At 46.2% G+C, this 24,138-nt stretch overlaps 3 protein-coding genes across 5 annotated transcripts in view; all 3 read left to right on the forward strand.

Moving 5' to 3' along the window:
* The window catches only part of sh2d1aa (SH2 domain containing 1A duplicate a), a 144,744-nt gene that overhangs the window by 113,875 nt on the left and 6,731 nt on the right, over positions 1–24,138 (forward strand). The gene's annotated exons all lie outside the window — the stretch shown is intronic.
* On the forward strand, positions 139–13,689 carry apool (apolipoprotein O-like). Its single transcript, XM_076043446.1, has 11 exons — positions 139–265; positions 1,329–1,427; positions 1,522–1,647; positions 3,099–3,153; positions 3,428–3,526; positions 4,639–4,730; positions 4,813–4,935; positions 5,240–5,408; positions 5,505–5,966; positions 7,998–8,195; positions 13,086–13,689. The coding sequence occupies exons 1-11, from the start codon at positions 254–256 to the stop codon at positions 13,172–13,174; spliced, it is 1,524 nt and encodes a 507-aa protein (XP_075899561.1). The 5' UTR covers positions 139–253; the 3' UTR covers positions 13,175–13,689.
* On the forward strand, positions 20,698–23,895 carry agtr2 (angiotensin II receptor, type 2). Of its 3 annotated transcripts, none has more exons than XM_076043500.1 (3): positions 20,698–20,980; positions 21,496–22,170; positions 22,863–23,895. In XM_076043500.1, the coding sequence occupies exons 2-3, from the start codon at positions 21,557–21,559 to the stop codon at positions 23,479–23,481; spliced, it is 1,233 nt and encodes a 410-aa protein (XP_075899615.1). In that variant the 5' UTR covers positions 20,698–20,980; positions 21,496–21,556; the 3' UTR covers positions 23,482–23,895. The 3 variants fall into 3 exon arrangements, with proteins under 3 accessions (XP_075899615.1, XP_075899616.1, XP_075899617.1); XM_076043501.1 differs by having other exon boundaries at positions 20,698–20,972; positions 21,485–22,170; XM_076043502.1 differs by having other exon boundaries at positions 20,698–20,972; positions 21,498–22,170.

A 24,138-nucleotide genomic window follows, 5' to 3' on the forward strand; every position in this document is an offset into this window, starting at 1 on the left:
ATTCTTAACTGTGCTGACTTTATTGTATTTTATTATATATTTAAAAAAAAAAAACGTAAAACTTTCGTCAAATTAATGGTATTTATTTAAGAAAACACAGGGACGATCTTGTGGAATGGGCTCACCGTCACTAAGTTCTTTGCAGTTGCAGTTGCACCTCTCGTCCAGTGGGAGTCACTAGCTAGACGTGGTTTGCTCGGCGCCCGTCGCTCTCGCACTGTGACCGGAGAAGAAGGAGGAGAGCAGCGCTGTCATGGCAGCCAAGGTGAATGCTTGACATTTCCTCTTCGTCTGAGTTTTTTTTTTAGTGATTCAATGAAGATTTTCAGTGACCACTAACGAGTAACGTTCAGGGCTGCGCTTCCCGAGTCGTTTAAGCGAGAATGTCAGTGAACCGGACCGTGAACGAATAGTTCTGCTTAGTTAGCAGCACAGACTACTACACCTCTTCTACAGTGTAAGCCCCGCTGAATGAGTCAGTGCAACGTCAGGGGAAAAACTGACTGTAGGGCTGTTGCTAATGTCCTGTAAGCCCGCTCCAGAATTAAACGTTTTCGCACCAAGTGTTCGGGTCCTAAACCTTTTTTTTTTTTTCTTCCACGTGAACGCAGCTACTTGTAGCATTGCAGTGCGCGTTCACGTTAGCATATAGTTTGAGGTGGTGGTGTTTAGTCACAATGTATTAACACTTACATGTGCCGCGTTATTCCTTCAACTGTTACTCAAATAGGAAAACGTGAGAAGTGTTGCCTTTTTGTGGTCTGTAGTTTCACACGTCAAGTCATTTAGGACCTGCTGCATTAATGATCATGGCTAAGCTAGCAAGGTTGTCAGCTGTGGTAGTTGTCCTAGTTAAAGAAATAAATACGCAAGTCAGATCATAAAATGTGACAAATGCATAATAACCATCAGTGGACTTGTGTGCAATAAAGTTGTATCTCACAAAAAACCGTGCATAAATGAGGTGCATGTCAGTGTACATTCATAAGCCTGTAGCATGATGTTTATGTGAGTATGTTTTGCTCATTCTGTAGTTGCATCTAAAGAAATTATGTCCATTTGCTTCTGTACATCAATGGGCCCATATTATATATGACATTTAGATTATTTGATTGCTGTCATAACACAATATAACATAACACGTTGTTTGTAGTTTGTATTCTTGAGACGAGGTCAGTGGAGCTGTCTTCATTGTAACCTTGTATTGCAAGGCTGCTCCCAGGGACGATAAATTAACATTTGAAATTGAGTGTATATTACAGGGCCTTCAGGTTTTACACTGTTTCTTCTTTCTCCGTCAACGGCTGCCTCGACTGTGTTTGTCCAAGGTGGTGATGGTGGCCGTCCCGACGGTGCTGGGCATTGCCTCTGTCCGTGTCTACACTGTGAGCGAAGCGCCTGCGGACGGGCTGGTGACTCGTGAGAAGGTACGTCCGTCCTTTAACATCTCTCCATCCAGCGCACTCTCATCGCTAGTCATCAACTAAACTTTATGTGCACCTTCTGCCTGTGTGTGGCCAGCTGAACGTCTACACGCCAGTGGCGCAGGCGACCCAGGATGAGTTCGTCCCAGAGCAGCCGGGTGTCATTCAGAAGGGGCTGACCGCAGCGAGGGAGACCATACAACCATACGTCCGAGCTGCACAGGTATTTGTGTTATTCAGTGTGTGCTTAACCCTTCACTGGGCCAGGAACCGTATCGGGTCACTTCCAGAGGCCTGTTATGACGCAGTAATATAATAATAATAACTATAACATGGGCTGCTGGTTACGTGAGGAGGTTTGAGTGGCTTTGACTCTTGGTTTCAATGCAGTGACTTTGTGAAGTTCCTCATTACTGAAGTCTTCATGTCTAAACAAAAAAAAGAATGTTCTTATAATCTTAACATTATTCTCTCTCTCTCTTTTTTTGCATATATATTTAAAAGAAAAAAAATTCCAAAAGTCATAAATGGACGAGGAACTGTGAATGGAAACTTGCTTGACTATAAGTTAGCCTAAAACTAGGGCTGTGCGATTAATTGATTTGAAACCAAAATCGGATGTATTAGTCAAGACAATGTTAAAAAAAAAGGAAAAATATTAAAAATGGATTTTCCTCTCGCATGCTTCCGGGCTGTGTGCCTCTTTTACAGTTTTGCACTTTATTCATTCATCATTGTTCAAGATGATAGACAAACCTTTTATTTTGAAAGGGATGTTTGGTGAAACACTGTTAAAGTTGTCACTTTATCCACTGTGTCATTTATGTGTGGTTCACAAGTTTTCACTTTATTCCCTGATATGGGAACTTCATCTTTGTTCACGAGGAACCTGTTGATTTCCAAGTGAACTTTGGTGAAAGTTCATTAATCCCCAAGGATTCATCTTTGTTGTGTCAAGAGGAGTGTAAATGTTGTCACTTACAGTATCTTTCAGTTGCACGATATTGCCAAGAGGGATTTTTCTTTATTTTTATTATTTAAAAATAAAGATAAAATATTTGAAGTAATTTATTCCATTGTCTTTTGTAGTTTTACCAAAAAATCAAATTGAAAATCAAGTTTCCAAAGAAAAAAATTGGGATTTTATTGTTGTCTGAAATCGCCCAGCCCGACCTAAAACTCAACCATTTAAAAAAAATAAATTTTCACATGAAAAATAAATTGCTCCAGACACTCAAGAAATGGAGTTTTTAATTCCTAGTTATTTCACTGGGTGCCATATATACTGCACCCCGCGTCAAGGAAAACAAAAGTGTGCTGTGTTTAAAAAATATCTAAACTCTTATCTCGCTCGTTCGCTCGACTTTTCCATCGCCTGCGTGCTTTCCTGTTGCTTGCGGTTGTGCAACGCAATCCCATGAGCTGCAAGTGCAGCTACGACTGTGCGAAGCGGCAGCTTCAGGAGAGAGACAGGAAATGGTGTGACATGCATTTTACTCGCTGCAGAGAGAGATTTGACACTTTTTTTTTTGTGTGTGTGTGTGTGGCGCTGCCGATGGTGAACGATCGCGCCTGTCGCGCCGCCTCTGAGGTCTCAGTGTCAGCGGTGGCTGCGTTCCACCGGCTCGTTGTAGTGGTTGATGTTGCCTTTGCCTGCTTCTGTCTCCCTGGCAGGGTGCCTGCTCCTCCGTGCAAAGGGGAAGCGTGAGGCTGTACCACACGGGAGAGGGTGAGTTCAAAGATGTTGCGCCTCAAGACAGAAAAAAAAAAAAACACAGCCTCTCCGTGCACGCTACAAGTGTGCAGGGTGGAGGAAAAGATGTGGTTTCACTGAGTATCTCCGTCTTTCATCATCGTCCGTCATCACCTTCACTTTCTACTTTGATCCCAATCACACCGTTGCTGTTTTAGCACTTCTCGATACACACTACTAGTGAATACTCTCACTCTTTTTACTCTATTGGCTGTTTCAAATCACGTTGTTTTCCTGTCCCCCCCCCCAGATGTCTTCTACTACTTAAAAGACCCTCCCCCAGAGTTCCTGCCTAGGTTTGGAACCATCACCATGGCCGGACTGCTCGGCATGTTCCTGGCACGGAGAGGTGACGTCATGTTTCGTGACTAGATCACAAAAAAAAGTGTCTTCAGTGGGACGTATGAAGGCAGTGTGGGATATGAAAAGGTCTGATTTCTGAGGTGTGAGTGATTATTAGCATGAACAGTCGTGGATTTATGTCATATAAAAAAGAGAGAGCAAGAGTAAAAAAAAAAAAATGTCCACTTTCCTTAAGCTTGATAATTTTAGCCTAATTTATTTTTTTCTTTCCCTAAATTGTGTCTGCAGTCTTCTTAGCTCACATTACAAATAAATACAAAAAAACAAACGAAAAAAAATGACATGAGGTTTTGTTCTTCCTCAGTGGTTGAGGTCATTTGATGAGTTTGACTTCCTATGAAAAATCTACTCTCAAAACCTTCCTTCTACTGATTTGCCAGTTTCAGTTTCTACAGCACATTTAAGGCGACTCTTGCAGTCATCTGGATCACTGCTCAGTCATCACAGACCCTGAACTGCACTCATACAATGGAACATCAGCTTTCTTTCTCTGATATTTTGCTGCGACTACTCTTTATTCTGATTGGATTTGGCTTTTTTTTGTCATATTAAAAGCTGAAATTTAAGTTACGAGGACTTCAGTCAGCTCTCGAAGGGCTTTTTAGGCTCTGTGCAACTATACGTAGTGAAAACAGAACTTTATGATCAATATTGTTGTGCGTGTGCCTTCCGCTGTGGTTTCTCTTTGTCGTCGTTTCTTTCGTGAAGCCTTGGCGAGTGCGACTCTCACACACCTGTGAGATGTGATATGACGGTTTGTGTCTGGCGAGCAGAGGAGGTGACATTGAATGATGTCGCTCCAAGTGCACGCAGCTGGCCTCCCTTTTCAAAAAGAGAGGAGCTTTGATGGCGAGCTGAACGCAGCCGAAGCACGTTGAGACATTCAAAGGTGTCTCTCTCCCCCTATCAGTCTCGATGTATTTCTGTTTTGACTTCACCTTCTGTGAAGTCTGCCAGTTCTCATTGGAAAAGAGTTCAGCGGCGGCTCTTCTTTACGTTTGAAGGGTTCTGGCCTGCGATGGCATTTAGAAATCCTTGCATTGGACCAAGTTTTGGATGATGTGCTGCTGAAAGATCCTCACTTCTCCTCCGTGTCAGGTTCCCGCTTCAGGAGGGTGGCTCTGCCTCTGGGACTGATGGGTGCCGGAGCCTCAGTCTGCTACCCAGCCCAGGCGGTGGCCGTGGTCAAGGTAGCCGCTGGCTTTTTTGTATATTTTTATTAAACGCTGCGTTGAAAGCCGCGTCCCTAACCACGACCTCTGTACCCTGAAGGTGACGGGTAAGAAGGTGTTCGCCGCCGGCCAGTGGAGCGGCGCCGTGGTTTCTTCTCTGTTTGCCTCCAAACCTCCGCAGCCTGCGGCCAAAGACCCCGCCTCTGCATCTTCACCACCGCAGGTTCATGCTCACGAAACACATTCACGCCTAACGGCGGCAAACAGCCGGTCAGGTTTCAGATAGACGGCTTTTCTCTTTTTTCGGTTGACTGTGAGTAAAAGCCAAACTTGCCTGCTACTGAATAATGTTCCCATCAGCGCATCTGCGCTGCTGAAAAACTCCCTTTCAGCTTTCAGTAGGCTGCATTCCATTTCCTGTCGCATGCGTTCACTCCTCCTGTGATCTAATACTGCTACTGTTTCTTACGTAAATGCGGATTTTCACATTGACTCAGTTTTCACTCTTTTTTTTTTTTTTTTTGCAGGAAACTCCCATGCCAAATCCAGAGTCTGCACTACCAAAAGAGGCCTCCGGGGCTGAATCGGCGCCGGTGTCGGCGGAGTCGTCTCCCGTCTCAGAGGAACCTGCCGATGCTCCACCAGCAGAGCAGGGGTCATCAGAGATATCCCCCACACAGACCTCCATAGATCAAGGTAGCATAGATCCTGATCCGCCTGCTTGTCTCTCAGCTGTTTGAACCATGCCAGCGGCTCCCGCTGATGGCTGATTTCTCTCCATCTGCCCCTCAGATCCTGTGGAAGGTGCAGCGTCAGCCATCACAGCCTCAGAGGAAACATCTGCAGCTGTAGAGTCCCCACCAGTAGAGTCCCCACCAGTAGAGTCCCCACCAGTAGAGTCCCCACCACCAGTAGAGTCCTCACCAGTAGAATCCCCACCACCAGTAGAGTCCCCACCACCAGTAGAGTCCTCACCAGTAGAGTCCCCACCAGTAGAGTCCCCACCACCAGTAGAGTCCCCACCAGTAGAGTCCCCACCACCAGTAGAGTCTCCACCACCAGAGTCGCCCCCGACCTCAGACTGGGAGGTTGTGGAGGATCTTCTCCCTGAATCCTCCTCAGTTGAAGTTGCTCTGCCTGAATCTCCCCCTGTGGAGGCTGAAGCAGCTCCAGCAGCTCCAGCAGCTCCAGCCGAGTCGATGCCGCCCTCTGAGTCATCGGCCGCAGCGGAGGAGGTTGCAAACCAGCCATCAGGTAGCGGACCCGTCCCTCCGACCCCCGACAGTTTCACCACACCTTTTATTTTTGAAGGCCCTTCAGTCATAAAGTTGCTCCTGTATTTATCAACATATTTTGTTCCGTAGTTGTTGCGGACTGACTCAACAACACTGACAACCAGACTGAGTGAACAAGGTCGTGCTTAGGGTTGGGCATCGAGCATGGAGCATCGACTGGAACCGGTTCTTAGTTTCCGATGCTCAACGGAATCGTTCAAATGTTTACGTTTCGAATACTGGGGGAGGTGCAAACGCAGAGCAGTGTGCAAGTAGGTAGCGATGGAAAGTGTGCGCCAAGGTTTGTCTTCACTTTACAAAAGAAAATGATAAAGCAGCTAAATGCACGACCTGCAAAACGGTTATTTTGTGCAAAGGAGGGTGCCCGACTAACATGATTAAACACCTCCGAAGTCACGGCGTCGACTTAAGCGCACCGGCCTCCCTCGGTTGCCTCTTCCTCCGGCTCAGACCCTCAGCCAACCACCTAACTCTCGGGTCAGTAAAGCGATAAACACTACTAAGGCAGCTAACATGTTAAACTTTGCCTAAAAAGTTAGGCAACTGAAATGCAAATACCTAGCCCGCTTATTCTTTTTTTATAGGCCACCGACCTGCTAACGTTAGCCAGGCAGCTGACCAGACTCCGTTCACTATTGCGGCAAAGGGAAAGATGTCGGTGCAACAAATTGATTGAGTACCACAGAAAAGTCAACGCATTCTTTTGTCAAAAGACTGCATCCCTTTTCTGACGTGGAATCACAAACTTTTAGGTTAGTTAAAGAAAAACGATAGAGCGAGCCTAGGTCCATGCGTAGCTTCAATCAATCCATAATCTGGATTTGGTTGTAATTGTTTTTGTTGGCCCATTAGTAGAAGTTCTACAACATGTACCTGCAGCAGCACCAGACACTCAAAATATTGAAAATAAAGCTCTCTTGTAAAAACTGTACCTTTGTGAGAAGAAGCTGTATAAGATTTAAATTAAATTTCATAGACTTGATAAATATAATGTGAGAAATTGAAAGTAAAGTTCATAAAAGTTTATAAATTTGAAATTAATCGAGAAAGAACTTTTTGACCCTGCCTCTTAAAAAGAATCGAATCGAGAATCGCTCAGAATCGGAATCGAAACAAGGAATCGAAACCGGAATCGGAATCGTTGAAATTCAAACGATGCCCAACCCGAGTCGTGCTGCTCTAGTCAGAGTTGTGAAGCTTGACCTTTTTGACCTCTTCAGGATGCATTTTTACAGTAGATGCGAGGAACATTTGTGTCAGTAATTTTGGCCGTGACTTTGAGTTTCATCCACGTCTGTTGAATCTCTCTGTTAAACTGGGGCTGATCATTAACATCAGTGAAATGAAGGTATTTTAAGATTGAATTGAATTGAATTTATTGTTCATTTAAATGGGCTTTAAAGAATGTGGTGCCACTGGTAGCAAACAGTCCTGCACCAAAATCACCGTACTCACTGATTCAGATGAGTCTGGTGGTGATAATAATAATATTGATAATAATAATAATAATTTAACCAGTAATTGCTGTATTCAAAAATTTAGAACATTGTTTGATAGTGTTTTTTTTTATTATTATTATTATTATTTTGAAAGAGGATAGTTTAAAAATTCTGAATAGCGCACCTGAGGTTCGAAGCAGCAGCATTAAAAAGACTGTTTTTTCCAGGTGGGGTTCAGAAGTGGGGTTATTGTCACAATAATAATGATGATGATAGCAATGATAATTTATTTTGTCTATATAAAACACTTTTCATTATAAAGCCTCAAAGTGTTTCAGAAAAAAACAAAATAAAGAAAAAGCAGAGTGAATCAACACAATTAAAACTTAGCCAGAACTCAGAACAAACAAACGCCAGCGTCCTCTCCTCTCATTTATCTTTAACACTAGAAAGCCTTTCAAAATAAGATCCTTTTTTAAGGCCTTTATTAAAAGAGTTCAGATCCTGTTGAGCTACCATCTCCAGTTGTTTGTCTCCTGTTTCCCTCCCAGTGCCTGTTGTTGAATCAGTCGAGCCTCTGCCAGAGTCAGCTGACCCCACACCAGCTGCTGCTGCTGCTGCTGCTGCTGCTGCTGCTGCTGCTGCTGCTGCAGAGGACGAGACGCCGACCACAGCAGCCACATCAGCCACTCTCCCTCCTCCTCCTCCTCCACCTCCATCTGAGCAGCCTGCAACAGAGAACAGCAAAGGTAGTGAGAGCACCTGCTGCACACGCACTAACTCACCACCGAGGCACGAACAGTGGCGTCGCACCTGAAAGAGTCAAAATCTGTCTTGTTTTTTTTTTGGTTTTTTTTCTTACTGCGGTGATAAATCAGTCAGCCGCACGGCCACACACACTCGCTTTCATTTTCTTAAACAGGCGGCTAAACCAACTAAACCAGGTTCCTCCACACAGTTTCAGTGCGACGGCTTTTGAACGGCCCATTTGCTTTTTTTTTTTCTTTTCCAGCGTTTGTCCTCTTCCACGACCTTCAGAAATCTGCCGCCAGACGGCAAAAAGACAATTGGAGCCGCTTCTCGTTTCTTTTTTTATTCTTATTCTTTTTAGTCTAAGGGATGATGAAAGCAAGAGGAAGAAGACAAATGAGGAGAGAACTAGCCGAGGATGATCCGTCAGGAGAGACGTCTGGGAAGTGAGAATGATCAGTAAACTCCAGAGTCACGACTCTCGTTCCCCTGCAGAGCAGAGCAGAGCAGAGCAGCGCAGAGCAGAGCAGAGCAGAGCAGAGCAGAGCAGCGCAGAGCAGAGCAGAGCAGAGCAGCGCAGCGCAGAGCAGAGCAGCGCAGCGCAGAGCAGAGCAGAGCAGAGCAGCGCAGAGCAGAGCAGCGCAGAGCAGAGCAGCGCAGAGCAGAGCCTCGGTCCGCAACCTTCGCCTCCAAACTGCATTTTTGGGGACGGAGTCCAGCTTCACGGAGAAGAAGCACTGGCAGGAGTGATGGGGAGGGGCAAGGAGCAGAGGGTTTGAGGGGAGGTCGTAGGGGGGTCTCGTGACAAATACACCAGGGCCTCTCAGCAAGGCCAGAACATCTGCTTCCAGCACATTTTTCACATTTTTTGCTGATGGGACAGACAGAGCGCCTGCCGGAGGGACAGAGTTGCACACGAGCAACAAATGTGGGAGGAGGAAGAGGAGGAGGAGGAGGAGGAGGAGGAGCGCGGCTGTTTATGTTGAAGTCGGCCGTTCACATTTCCCTGAAGTTGTCGCCGCACACGTACGGGATGAACCGCCTCCACAAGTGAGAGATATTTAAATTTAGAGGCTCGCCGTCGCGACGCCGCCCGGGTTATTAGCACCAGGATGAGCCGAGGGAAGTATTTTGATCGGGGAGGCGATGAGTGCGTGCAAAGATTTGTGAAACTTTACACACGGGTAGTTTGGCGGAGGTGTCAGACGGGCTAATGTGGTGATTCAACCAGCCTGTTTTTGCATAATGCAGAATTCTGAGTTGCACAGAATGAGACTCCATCGGCTTTCAAGAGCCTGCACACCTGCATCACCTGCATCACCTACATCACATACATCACATACACCACCTACATCACCTGCATCACATACACCACCTACATCACCTGCATCACCTGCATCACCTGCATCACATACATCACATACACCACCTACATCACCTGCATCACATAAACCACCTGCATCACCTGCATCACATACATCACCTACATCACCTACACCACCTACATCACCTGCATCACATACACCACCTACATCACCTGCATCACCTGCATCACATACATCACCTGCATCACCTGCATCACCTACATCACCTGCATCACCTGCATCACCTACACTACATCACCTACATCACCTACACTACATTACCTACATCACCTACATCACCTACACTACATTACCTACATCACCTACACTACATCACCTACACTACATTACCTACATCACCTACACTACATTACCTACATCACCTACACTACATCACCTACATCACCTACACTACATTACCTACATCACCTACATCACCTACACTACATTACCTACATCACCTACACTACATCACCTACATCACCTACATCACCTACATCACCTGCATCACCTGCATCACCTACATCACCTACACTACATCACCTACATCACCTACATCACCTACATCACCTACACTACATTACCTACATCACCTACACTACATCACCTACATCACCTGCATCACCTGCATCACCTGCATCACCTGCATCACCTACACTACATTACCTACATCACCTACATCACATATATCACCTACACTACATCACCTACATCACCTACACTACATTACCTACATCACCTACATCACCTACACTACATTACCTACATCACCTACATCACCTATATCACCTACATCACATATATCACCTACACTACATCACCTACATCACCTACATCACCTACACTACATTACCTACATCACCTACATCACCTACACTACATTACCTACATCACCTACACTACATCACCTACACTACATCACCTACATCACCTACACTACATTACCTACATCACCTACATCACCTACACTACATTACCTACATCACCTACACTACATTACCTACATCACCTACATCACCTGCATCACCTGCATCACCTACATCACCTACACTACATCACCTACATCACCTACATCACCTACATCACCTACACTACATTACCTACATCACCTACACTACATCACCTGCATCACCTGCATCACCTGCATCACCTGCATCACCTACACTACATTACCTACATCACCTACATCACATATATCACCTACACTACATCACCTACATCACCTACACTACATTACCTACATCACCTACATCACCTACACTACATTACCTACATCACCTACATCACCTATATCACCTACATCACATATATCACCTACACTACATCACCTACATCACCTACATCACCTACACTACATCACCTACATCACCTACATCACCTACATCACCTACACTACATCACCTACATCACCTATATCACCTACATCACATATATCACCTACACTACATCACCTACATCACCTACACTACATCACCTATATCACCTACATCACCTGCATCACCTACACTACATCACCTACATCACCTACACTACATTACCTACACTACATCACCTACATCACCTGCATCACCTGCATCACCTACACTACATCACCTACATCACCTACATCACCTACACTACATCACCTACATCACCTATATCACCTACATCACATATATCACCTACACTACATCACCTACATCACCTACATCACATATATCACCTACACTACATCACCAACATCACCTATATCACCTACATCACATACATCACCTACACTACATTACCTACATCACCTATATCACCTACATCACATACATCACCTACACTACATCACATACATCACCTACACTACATTACCTACATCACCTACATCACCTACATCACATACATCACCTACACTACATTACCTACATCACATATATCACCTACATCACCTACATCACATACATCACCTACACTACATCACCTACATCACCTACATCACCTACACTACATTACCTACATCACCTACACTACATCACCTACATCACCTACATCACCTACATCACCTGCATCACCTGCATCACCTACACTACATTACCTACATCACCTACATCACCTACACTACATTACCTACATCACCTACATCACCTATATCACCTACATCACATATATCACCTACACTACATCACCTACATCACCTATATCACCTACATCACATATATCACCTACACTACATCACCTACATCACCTACATCACATACACTACATTACCTACATCACCTACATCACATATATCACCTACACTACATCACCTACATCACCTACATCACATACATCACCTACACTACATCACCTACATCACCTACACTACATCACCTACACTACATCACCTGCATCACCTGCATCACCTACATCACATATATCACCTACACTACATCACCTACATCACCTACATCACATACATCACATACATCACCTACACTACATCACCTACATCACCTACACTGCATCACCTGCATCACCTGCATCACCTACACTACATCACCTACATCACATACATCACCTACACTACATCACCTACATCACATACATCACCTACACTACATCACCTACATCACATACATCACCTACACTACATCACCTACATCACATACATCACCTACACTACATCACCTACACTACATTACCTACACTACATCACCTGCATCACCTGCATCACCTGCATCACATACATCACCAACACTACATCACCTACATCACATACATTACCTACACTACATTACCTACATCACCTACATCACATACATTACCTACACTACATTACCTACATCACCTACATCACCTACACTACATCACCTACATCACCTCCATCACCTCCATCATCACACCTGCATCAGCGCAGCGCACATAGCGAGGCACAGTGGGGTGAATTTCAACACCTCGAGAGCGATGCAGCCCTCGCAGGCGACCTTGATCCGACCTCTCCTCTGAACTTTGTCCAACCGTTGAGCGTTTTAATGTGTGTTGCGCGACAGCGCGGCTCCTGTGACAACGTGATTAACTGTGACAGTCACAAGCACGGGAGTTCTCATCCAAGAAGCTGGCAACTCGGCCTCAACATGCCGATCACATGAAAACAAAGTTATTGAGACATCGACGTTTTTGTGTTGTGGCCTGACCGCCACCACTGTTGTTCCCCTTCAGTGTCAGTAAATAGTTTGAGGTGAAGTGAAATGACCATGATTCCACTCAAGTCAACCACTTAGTGGTTGACTTGAGTGGACACAAGTGGAACACAAGTGGAATGTTCCCAACCTTTTCTTTTTTTATAGATGTCTAGTTCATGTAGTGCACACATTTTTAAGTAGATGTTAATTTGTGCTTTTTTTCTTTCATTTATCTAAATGCATAAGTAGCTGCAGCTTATGTGGATTTGCACACTGTCGATCAAGAACGCATCACATTTCTCTCACATCACATCACAGCATAGCAGACAATATCATCTTTAGCGTGCCGCTTCCCACCGCAGCCTGCAGATTAACTTCCCTTGTTGTCCTGCAGGTGGCACTGGATTCAAGGCAGACCCCTCTCTCATGGACTTTGGCCAGTCCAGCCCAGAGGATGAAGACCTGTACAGCACTCGCAGCTGAGAGGCCTCCTCGCCTCGCCGCGCTGCCGTTCTCTCCGCATCCACACACACTCAGCGTCATCACAAACTCTCAATCAGATTTATATTTCCCCCTCCAAAGAATTTGACCGTTCTCTTTCTTCCAGCCCACGTGGTTTATTTCTCCACATCAAAAGAAGCCCTAATCAGTAGTGTCGGCAGCGGCAGAGTGAGTTTTCAGTAAAACTGAAGTGTCTTTTGCAGAAAGGAAGGAAGGAAGAAATAATCCACCCACAGCTTTTCGCCCAGGCTTGCGTGCACACATGGTAGGTCGCGTTTGTTTTTCTCCATATGTGTCATTTTTTTCTAACGGCCGGGCCCATGGCTGTCACCCCGGCAGACGCACGGTGCTTATATTTATTGTAATTCAGCCCCATGGCGTCGGGAAGTTCCGTAATCTGCATAGATTGTGAGATTAGTTGAACTGTTCCTTTGTGTTGCATCAAAACAAAATTGTTCAGTTTGACAGAAACCAAAAATAAATCTATTTTCACAGTGGCATGTGGCTTTTTTTTTTTTTTTTTTTTTGGTCAAACTGTTACAACCAGTGGGGGGAAATAATAAAAAACAGAATAAGTGCCAGTAAGTTGGGGATTTTAATGAACAACAGATAGGAGGGAAGAAGAGTTCTCAGCTGCTGAAGTAAAAACGCTTCACTCAAAAGAAGGAATGAAACAAAACAGCCAGGCTAATATTATTATTATTATTATTATTATTATTATTATTATTATTATTATTATTTGTAGGATAAGCCATTTGAGTTGTCGCAACTTGTTTACTTGGGGTTCCAACACACATGACATTAAGACACAACACAACTCAAAACAATACGATATAAAAATACAGGCAATAAAATAATTAGACAACTCAGACATTTAAAAGAGTCATTTAGAGAAGTTGCAACGAGGGTTTTTGCAGATGTTCAGTGCGACGTGATGAAAGTTCAATGAAGGCATGAGGAAGTTTATTGATGGAGAAAGTTCTAATGCCCACAGACAAATGGTTCCAGTCATTTGGTCCTTTAAACATTAAGGCTTTTCTACAGGTCACTGGTGATGTAGCAAAAAAACAAAACAAAAACAAAAACACTACACAATGTAGGCCAAACACTGGATTCAGAAACTAAACAAAATCCACTCCAGACCAGTGAAGGAAGGCTCAATAAAAGAGTGATGGCGCAGCTCTCTCACACCGTGACACACCGAGACCCTAGGTGTCACCCGGTTTGGCCCTGTTGGGTTTTTTTCTCTGATTGTGCAAAGCGCCTTGAGACGTCTTTGGATGTGATTTAGTGCCGTACAAATACCAGTTGATTGATTGAAAGTTGATTTTTTTTTTCCACCTCGCACCGACGGACTGATTGGCACCAGCCGTGTGGCACCATCCCAGAACACCTGTGATACACACGCACACACACACACACACACACACACACACACCTGACACTACCGCACATAAAAGAAACACTGAAAGATTTTTGTCTCGTATATTGAAAATAAAAAACCCACCCTGTGCTATAATAGTAAACGAGCACAGGCCATGTAGATCACAGCTCATTGACTTATCAGTAGAGCGTCTCTCTAGGACCTGGAGGTCGTGGGTTCAAATCCTGGTCGGGTCACACCAAAGACTATAAAAATGCATCAAATCAAATGTGGAGGACAAGCTGAGTTTCCTCAGGGGGAATTTAACCTTTTAAACCCCCGGCAATAAAACAAAGTGAACTTCCTTGAACAAGAAGAAAACCTGAATAAATACTAGCAGAGTTTTAAGGTTCTGCATTTTATAAATAGAAATGATCTAAATGTGTTGTTCCACTGCAGCTGTGTAAAGTGGTCCTGCACAACTAATCAATCACTAAACTCTATAAACTACAGGGAGCACATTCAACCCTCTGTTTGCAGCTTCCTGCTTTGTTGCACCTTCAATACGTTTGAACAAACACATAGAGTCTTTTTCCAGAGGGGGAGTTAAACATTAAAGGGCAACATGATGTTAAAATTAACTCCTGTTTTTTTTTTTTTTTTTTATGTCTCACTGGATCTCACTTGATTTTATTCCACGTTTTGTTGAAAAATCTGTGGTGCAATATGTCCACCTCGTTACAAGTCGATCTGTACCATATATTATTATATTGTTAATATGAATGTATACTGTCTATGTATTTTTACCAGCAAAAAAATATATATCAGATGGTTGGCTAGTTTGGTGATTTCTCTTGACAAATAAACCTGAACTCACTTTTTTCATTTGATTCCAATAGAATCCTTTAAATGTTTCAGACCTGGACTCGCAGATTCAGATTGATGCACGTGACATGTGTTTCTTCATTTTGTGACACAGATTTTGTCCCAAACTAAGATTAGGTTGTTGTCTCCAAGGAACTAACACAACAAATTCTTTCTCAGCTGAGAGGGGAAAACATGCTGCTAATGTCTTCTTTTCCCCCCCCGAACACAATCATGATGTTTGGAAAAAGATTTTGCTGTGCCAGTTATTAATAACTGGGAACCCTGGCATGATGACTTCCCGGAGGTCTTTCTGATGCCACATGTTACTGGTTTTGTCCATCAGTACACAGTGTTTCGTTGGCAGCCCAACGTCTTTATATGTCTCTTTTTTTTTTTTATTGCTCCTCGGAGGAACCAGAGCGTCCTGGACCTCATGAACTCTGTGTGAGGCTGTCCAGGGTCATGACCCTGGGGATCTTGTTTTATGTGCGTGTGTGTGATCGATCGGGCGTCTACGCTTTCTCATTGCCTTTTTCCTGTAACGCTCGGTGAGAAAACACCAGACAGGACTTTCTGTGGTATGCAAGATACACTTCTCTGCTGCTGCTGCCGCTGCTGCCGCTTTGACTCTGGGGGGTTGGAGAAGTCGTGGGCGGTGTTGTGACTGTACTGCTCTCTAAGCAAGAACAACCACGCGCTCCGAAAAAAAAAAAAGCCCAAACGATGCGAAACCAATATCTTCAAACGGCGCTAATAGAACCACATGGCCCATATTGATTCAGTTGGAAAACAGAGCCGGAGGCCAGTAAATCTTTACCGTCCTTCCTTCCTTCCCACATCTTGTCCCTATAAGCCAGCCAGCGAGCCGGCGAGGGGCCAGTGTGAGAATTCTCAGCCTCCTCGGACCCCTTGCAAGATGTGACACTAAGTATATCCTCATGCCACCTCTCTCAAGGGTCCCCTTGCGCATATGGGCCTCCCTCGCTTCCTCCTCCTCCCCACTAACCTCCATCCCACTGCCAGGATTCTACTCTGAGAACCAAACTTTGACTCCAGCCCTGTTATGGAGGCGGCGAGCTCTCCCAGATCTTGTCCCGACTGGCCGAGAGGAAGTTGGGGCTCTCGCAGTCACACCCAACCCCCCACCCCCCCCACCCCCCACGCTCTGACCCTTTTACCTCTCACCCCCAGAGAGCCTGATTTTCCACGCTGGACCCCGCGAGGGTCGTGGCTTTTTTGGTGGCTATCTTCCCAGGGTCCGGCCACCGAGGGAGACCCTGCCCGTCAAATAAACACATTGCACATTTATCAGGCGAGGAGCATAAACAGCATTATATAAGCAGACTTCGGCACTTGTGTGAGCAGACTGCATAATGACTTTGACGGGTCTTCCTCTAAAGTGTGCAAACATGCGTAATCCCCCCCCCCCCCCTTTTATTACCCAGCAGGACCACAGATTGCAAAAAACAGGAAATGTAGAATTCTTTTTCAGATGAAGCAGCAAAATCTTAAGCGTCAGTGAAAACTATTGAACGTGTCTGGCTGATGGATGAACAAAAGGTCTTGACGGGGGTCAAGAGTCCTGATGCTCCTCGGTGCATCACTCTTCTTATCAGACTGGACGGACTGGAACTGAAGCCTTGTTTAGTTCATCAAACAGCACACACACACACAGACACACACGCGCACGCACACACACACACACACACACACACACACACACACACACACACACACACACAAACACACTCCCACGCACTCTGCAGCTGTTAATCAGCCTCTAAATATTTCCATCTATCACTACTGAGAAAACAGGACTTTCTTCTTGTTTGTGTGTGTGTGTGTGTGTGAAAACAGAGTCGACACATCTGCGACTGCTTGAAGGCCCAAAAAAAAAAAAGAGAGAGAGAAAAAAAAGCTGGAGGCCGCGTCCTGCTAATTGATTCTATTGATCTTCCAAACACAGGATTTAGATTGATTCGCATTCCGCGGACTGACGGCGGTTGAAGAATGACAAACAGGCTGCGACAAACAGAGAAAAAGGAGGGAAAGTGTTTGCAACTTTACTTTCGAGGTGTGTGTGACGCGGGATGCGTGACGCGAGCGTCTCTCAAGGTGGCAACAGCACAAGAGCTGTGTCAAACATGAGCGCACATAGCTTCGCTGTTAGTGCAATGGAAAAAAGTGTGATATCGGCACCCTGAACTCTGTGAATTCAGAGGAGTGCACCTCATCACGCAGGAGAGCTGGTCTTGAAAAACCCTTCTGTTTATATGGGAAGCCTTGAACATGGTGGTGGGGACCTCAGTGAATAAATTGTTTCATTAAACTCACTATGAAGAGCCGAGTCTTTTGGCCCCTGAACAGCTCTTCTACATTTTCACCACTTTAATTTAGCCACATACAGCTGTGTTGAGTGATTTGTATGTTGAAGTATCACTGATTTGAAATATCCTTTGTCCTGCTGAAAAGTGAAAAGGACATTTTCCACTTTCATTTAAGCCTTCCACCACTTCCTTTCATTGCGACGGCTAAATATTTAAACTACCTACTGAATGCGTGGATTTGGATTTATCCCGCTGCATGAGGCCGACAGATAGATAGTGTTGGGTTTGGGCTTGGGGGGTTCGGGTTGGGCTTGAATCCCAAGGTTTCCAGTTCAAGTCTAACAGTGCTTGTCGTTTCCCTTTGTCTAAAAGCCAGGAAAAGAGAGACAAATTTGCCAGGACATGCATCTCTAGTGTCAGCCAATAGGAGGCAACACATTGCCGAAGAAAGCGGAAGATCAAAGCTTAGATTCTTATGACAAGCACGAGTGAACCTGTCAAATCCAATTGGGTTTCCTCCTGCCCCCGAAAGAAACAACATACGTATGACTATTTTTTTTTGCTTTCTGCCACTCTTTTAAATGCTAAACTATAACATAACAGTCATCTTTTTGCAGAGTTTCAATACCCCCCCCCCCCCCCCCCTCCACACACACTTGACCAGTTTGGCCCACAATAAAAAAAAAGAAGCACATAGTATGTCTTTAAAAAAAAAAAAAAAAAAAAAAAAAAACATTTCCAGACATGTTGAGATTTTGCATTTTATCACTCATGATACATAGACAACACTGGACTCTTCAATAAGGAACAAATTAAGCACCAACAAGTGCAGCTGAAGCGTTTCATGTCCAAATATGGCAACAACAACAAAAAAAACTCACAGCAGCACAGTTCACACACGTCTCACCTAAAGTGAGGTGAAGCATATCGCATGTTATTTATGGGATGTGTCAGTTTGAGAGAAATGTGATGCTTTTTTGATCTACAGTGCGCTAGCTAGCTAGCTAGCTAGCTCCACGTGCCTGTTTGCTGTTTCCAGCTGATCTCAGTTGAAGGAAAATCCAAATGTTGGAAAAATTGAAATGCAAGGTTGAGGTTAGGCTTGGGATCGGGGTTAAGGTTGGAGTTGAGGTTAGGCTTGGGATCGGGGTTAAGGTTGGAGTTGAGGTTAGGCTTGGGATCGGGGTTAAGGTTGGAGTTGAGGTTAGGCTTGGGGTATATATGATGTTTTTATTTGAACAGATTTTGGACATGCAGTTTAGCACCCATCACTCCAATTAATGGACAGACAACAAAAGGATCTGAAATGAACAAACAATTACCGTGGCGCGTTGAACAGTGAAGCACAAAGTATGCAGAACTCTATACACGCTGCCACAGAGTCTAGTCGAATGTGAAAGTGTTTTTAAAGCTGCTGAGGTAAAAGGTCTTGTTGTTTTCAAGGGGAATGAAAACGACAGGGAGGCAGAGACACATAGCTCAGTTTTTTTTTTCGGTTACTTTATTTGGATTGGTCGGCGTGACGCCATAAATTCCCCAATTTGAGTTGCTGCTTGTCATGACGAAGGGCCCGTTTCTCGTGCGTGCGCGCGCGTGTGTGTGTGTGTGCGTGTACGTGCGTGAACAAGCTGCACAGCTGGCCAGGAAGCCTCCCGGTGGACGGACATTATGAAAGGCTTGTTTGGAAAGGCGCGACTCGTCAACTCCACCCCTTCTGCTGCCGCGCACCTTTTCTCCCATTCCTCCCAACGTTAAACCGGGGTGTTTTTTTTTCCCCTCCTCTTTTCGCGTGTTTTTTTTGTGAATCTCAAGAACCGATTCTTTTTTTCTGGTCGCACCTCCATCCATCAAGTCTCTGCCACCCCCCCCCCCCACCCCCCACCCCCAACCATCGAGTCTCCGCCACCATGTCACATCCTGGCGGTTACCCAATGGGGCAGAGTGTGCACACACATCGCAGTACACGTGTAAACAGGGGCGAGGACATCGCATGGACGCGACGCACGCATGCCAGACTTTGATAAAGTGCATCCAGTTGCACAAGTATTGGAGCAGAAAGCGACGCACGCACACACACACACACACACACACACACACACACACACACACACACACACAGAGGCAGGGACGTCTGCTCACGCCGTTGATCAAAGAAGCTGTGATGTAATCAGTCTCCGAGCTTTGTGCGCATCCCTCATTAACTTTCACCAGAGGCTTTAATGAAAAAACCCACTGGAGGGAATCTCCGCTTTCCCAACTCCACCCCACCCCACCCCCCCCACCCCCCGACCCCGCCTCCTCCCCCTCACACCGTCTCTCTCCCTCTCTCATCTTCTGGTTGACTCCCCGAAGTATCAGCCTGTCCTCCTCCTTATCCGTCCCCCCCCCCACTCTCGCTCCCGCTCCCTCTGCCCCAGTGGCTGCCTCCACTTCCGCCCGATGAGACAGAGTAAATATTTCCCATGGCTTATCTGACCGCCAGGCAGGACTTGCTGCTGTCACAAAGTGAGCGAAGCTCCGCTAATTAACGCAGAGCCGTTGAAGGGGGGTGGGAGCAGGCCACCTCGGCCCCCCCTACGCCCCCCACCACCCCAGGTTGGTCGGTCGGTTGGTGGGTCGTGGCTCTGAGGACGACACCCCTGGGTGTCACCCCCCCCCCACCACCACCTCCCTCCGTCTGCTCAGACACGTGCTGACCTCCCATCCACATCTTGACTTGATTTTCAGCTCCGGCCTTTCGAGGTGCAGAGTGACAGCAAGAGGGCGGGGATGAGAAATCAAAAACAGAGGGCAATTCTCACTCTTCCTCTCTCTCTCTCTCTCTCTCTCTCTCTCTCACTCTCTCTCACTCTCACTCTCTCTCACTCTCTCTCTCTGCGCAGGAACTGGGTGGCTGGCCGGTGTCCAGGTGGAGTCCGGCCTCCTGCCCGTGATGGAGGTGTGACGTGCGAGCCACTTCCTGGTTGTGCAACTATCCGAGGGGGCTCCTGGGGGCTATAAGACCCCCCGACCTCCTCCGGCTCTCGCAGACAGACGGACAAACCGCCGAGGCGATGCCTGGCTCGCGGCTGCTCCGAGGAGACGGCTTCTTGTTTTAAGAGAGGAGGACGGACGACATGGACTTTTGAGTTGCAAGAAGCGGTGAACAAAAAAAAACAAAACTGCCGGACTTGTTGGACTGGACAGCGACTCTTGTTCTCTCTCTCTCTCCCTCTCTCTCCAGGTAATTATGTAAGAAACAGAAGTGGGTGTGAGACTGATTTTGCTTAGACTTCAATTCCATTTAGTCGACGAAATTGGACAAAGGTATTGCCATTTCCTTTTTTTGTTGTTGCCTGCTACCTGCTGCTGTGTTAAATTAATGCACAAGAGAGAATAAAAGATCGGATCCTCTTTCTTTTTAAGTTTAGTTTTCAAGACTCCTGTGAAGCTGCTAAGTCTGAAATGTAGTCGTTCCCTCCCCATGTGAATCGCTGCTGTTTTAAAGTCATTAATTCAGAATAAATGACTCTGACAGAAGCCATTAAGCGGGCCAGATTATTTAAAAGCCCTTCACATGCGACTCATCACTGCATGAAAACGTATGTAATGCACTTCCGCCGCCATCACTCATCACTTAGTGGGACGGGCTGTTAGTCGCAGCAGCTGGTAGCTAAAGATGTTTTTCTCATGTCCGTAAAAAGGCGGCCGCGAGTCGAGCGGACGTCTTATTTCCTCCTTTTCTTCCTCTCGTAGCGGCCTTGCAGAGCTGAAAGGCGGGAAGCCAAAGCGAGTGACGCGGAGACAACAAGACCCGGTGGATCCGCGATGGGGACGACCTCCGGCGACCTCCTCCTCCTGCTCCCTTCCAACTCCACCTCCTTCCCCACCCCGACCCCAGACGTCAACTCCTCCCTGGCGCCCCCCTGCAGCGACTGGCCCTCCGTCCCCGCGGCGACGGTCGTCCCCGCCGCCTACAGCGTCATCTGCGCCGCCGGCGTGGTGGCCAACGCGCTGGCCGTGTGCGTGCTGGGCCACGCCGGCGCCACCCGCAGGACGGCGGCCAACACCTTCATGCTCAACCTGTGCGTGTCCGACCTGCTCTTCCTGCTCTCGCTGCCGCTGTGGGCCGTCTACTACTCGCACGGCTACCACTGGGCCTTCGGCTGGCTGGCCTGCAAGCTGTGCGGCGGCGTGCTCCACCTCAACCTCTACGCCTCCATCTTCTTCATCACCGCCATGAGCGCCGACCGCTACCTGGCCATTGTGCGGCCGCTGCGCTCGCAGGGCGCCCGCGACCCCCGGCGGGCGCTGCTGGCCTGCGTGCTGGTGTGGGTGCTGGCCTGCGCCTGCACCGCCCCCACCCTCTACCTGAGGCAGCTCCACCGTCTGGAGGGGCTCGGTGTGGACGCCTGCGTCATCGCCTACCCCAGCCGCCTGTGGTACGTACGGAAGAGGGTTAGGAACACAAAAAGAGAAAAAAAAAAAAAAAAGTTAAAATTAAAGTCAAAACTTTAAGTATAAAGTTGACGTAAAAAGATGCAATTTTGTGAATAAAATCCAAATTTTGCAATTAATGTCAACGTGAAGTAAGTTAAAAGGCTCTGCGCCCAAGTCTAGTGGAGTACTTCCGTTTTTGCCAGTTTCCTGATTACTGTGGGTGAACCTTGTGGGATACACCTGTTTTCAGCAGTTAACTTTTAACTGGGTTACTGGGTTACTCCACCATCCATCTAGTCTACTCGCCAATTTATTCAAATGTAAAAAAATTCTACTTTATTCAAGAATTTTTGTCTTCTTTTTATCAACTTCGACTTTATTCACAAATTTTCTTCCTTTTTTACGTCAACTTTATTCACGAAAATTGTCTTTTTTATGTTGCCTTTTTCCCACAAAATTTTGAATTTATTCACAAAATTTCGTCTTTTTTAACGTTGACTTTATTCCCCGAATTTCATCTCTTATACGTTGACTTTATTCCCCGAATTTCATCTTTTATACGTTGACTTTTTTCTACGAAATTTTGACTTTATTCACAAAATTTCAACTTAAAACTTGAAATGAAAACTTAAATAAAAATCTCCTTCCTATTACATTTTTTTTCACCTCTTATGGCCCTAATCCTCTTTTGCAGGTACGTGACCTTGGTGCTGATGAAGGTCATCCTGTCCTTCCTGCTGCCCCTGCTCATCATCTCCTGCTGCTACTGCTCCATCGGGAGGCACCTGATGGCCGACACGGGCCTGGTGAGGGCGCGCAGCAGCACGTCGCCCCCAGGTGGCCCCGCCTCCAAGTCCCACTCGGTGAGGTCCGGGGCCTCTTCCGGCGCCGGTGCCGGTAGACCCCTGGAGGGCCGGCGGCTGGAGCGAGTCCTGTGGACGGTGGCGGCCGTGGTCCTGGCCTTCTTCTTCTGCTGGTTCCCCTTCCACTGCGTGACCTTCCTGGACCTGCTGAGGTCCGAGGGCTGGCTGGAGGGCTGCGCGGTGGACTGGCTGGTGCACACGCTCACCCCGTTCACCCTGTGCCTGGGCTTCTCCAGCTCGGCCATCAACCCCGTGCTCTACTGCTTCATCGGGAACCACTTCCGCGGCCGCCTGGGCAGCTTCTACAAGAGGCTGTGCGCCTGCCTAAAGGCTCGCGACGAGGACCAGAGTCAGAAGAGGGGCTCGTTCAGCACCCGGCTGAGCTCCTTCTCCAGGAAACTCAGCGACCTCAAAGACCTGGCCATGGTGGAGTCCACCAACCCCACTTAAAACCATCTCCTCCTCCCCCAAAGGAGGCTTTTTCTTCTTCTACATCCCAAAACTCCAATAAGCGTCCGTGTGTGAAATGACTTCCACTCAAACTGAGCTCAGTGCTTCCGCAGCAAGGAAGAAACAGCAGTAGTCTAGACCGAGTCACGATCAGGAGAGACTCATATTCAGCAGGCGAATGCAGACTCACGTCTCAAAAAAAGCTGATGAAGATATTTGTATGCATGCAGCCACGTCCTTGTTTTGTGACTGAAAGGTGATGCACCCTGTTTGGTGTAAACACGGCGATGAAAGAGACTAAATGGACCGTAATTCTCTCTGTCAATGCTCCTAATATGGTATAATAACATGTCTTTTCTCTGTCACTGCTGGTTCCTGACACTACATTATTAAAATTGGGTGAAAAAAGTGAAATTACTGTAATTGTGGCTAAATTCAAAAACACAGACAAGCTTCAATTACACTTTTTTGTTTCATTTTTTTTAAGTGAGTAACGATTTTTAAAATAAATATGTTGGGTTTTTTTTTAATCTTTTGCTTTAACTCATAAAAAAATGCTGTATTTGTTATGGTTTTTTTTTGTTTGTTTTTTTTTAAAGATAGGGAGAGTTATTACCTAATCAACCTTTACTGTTCTCAATGTCTCCATCACAAGGG

This window comes from Nelusetta ayraudi, unplaced genomic scaffold, assembly GCF_046127955.1.
Source record: "Nelusetta ayraudi isolate G7.1 ecotype Tasmania unplaced genomic scaffold, CSIRO-AGI_Nayr_v1 ptg000075l, whole genome shotgun sequence".
Classification (NCBI taxonomy): Eukaryota; Metazoa; Chordata; class Actinopteri; order Tetraodontiformes; family Monacanthidae; genus Nelusetta; species Nelusetta ayraudi.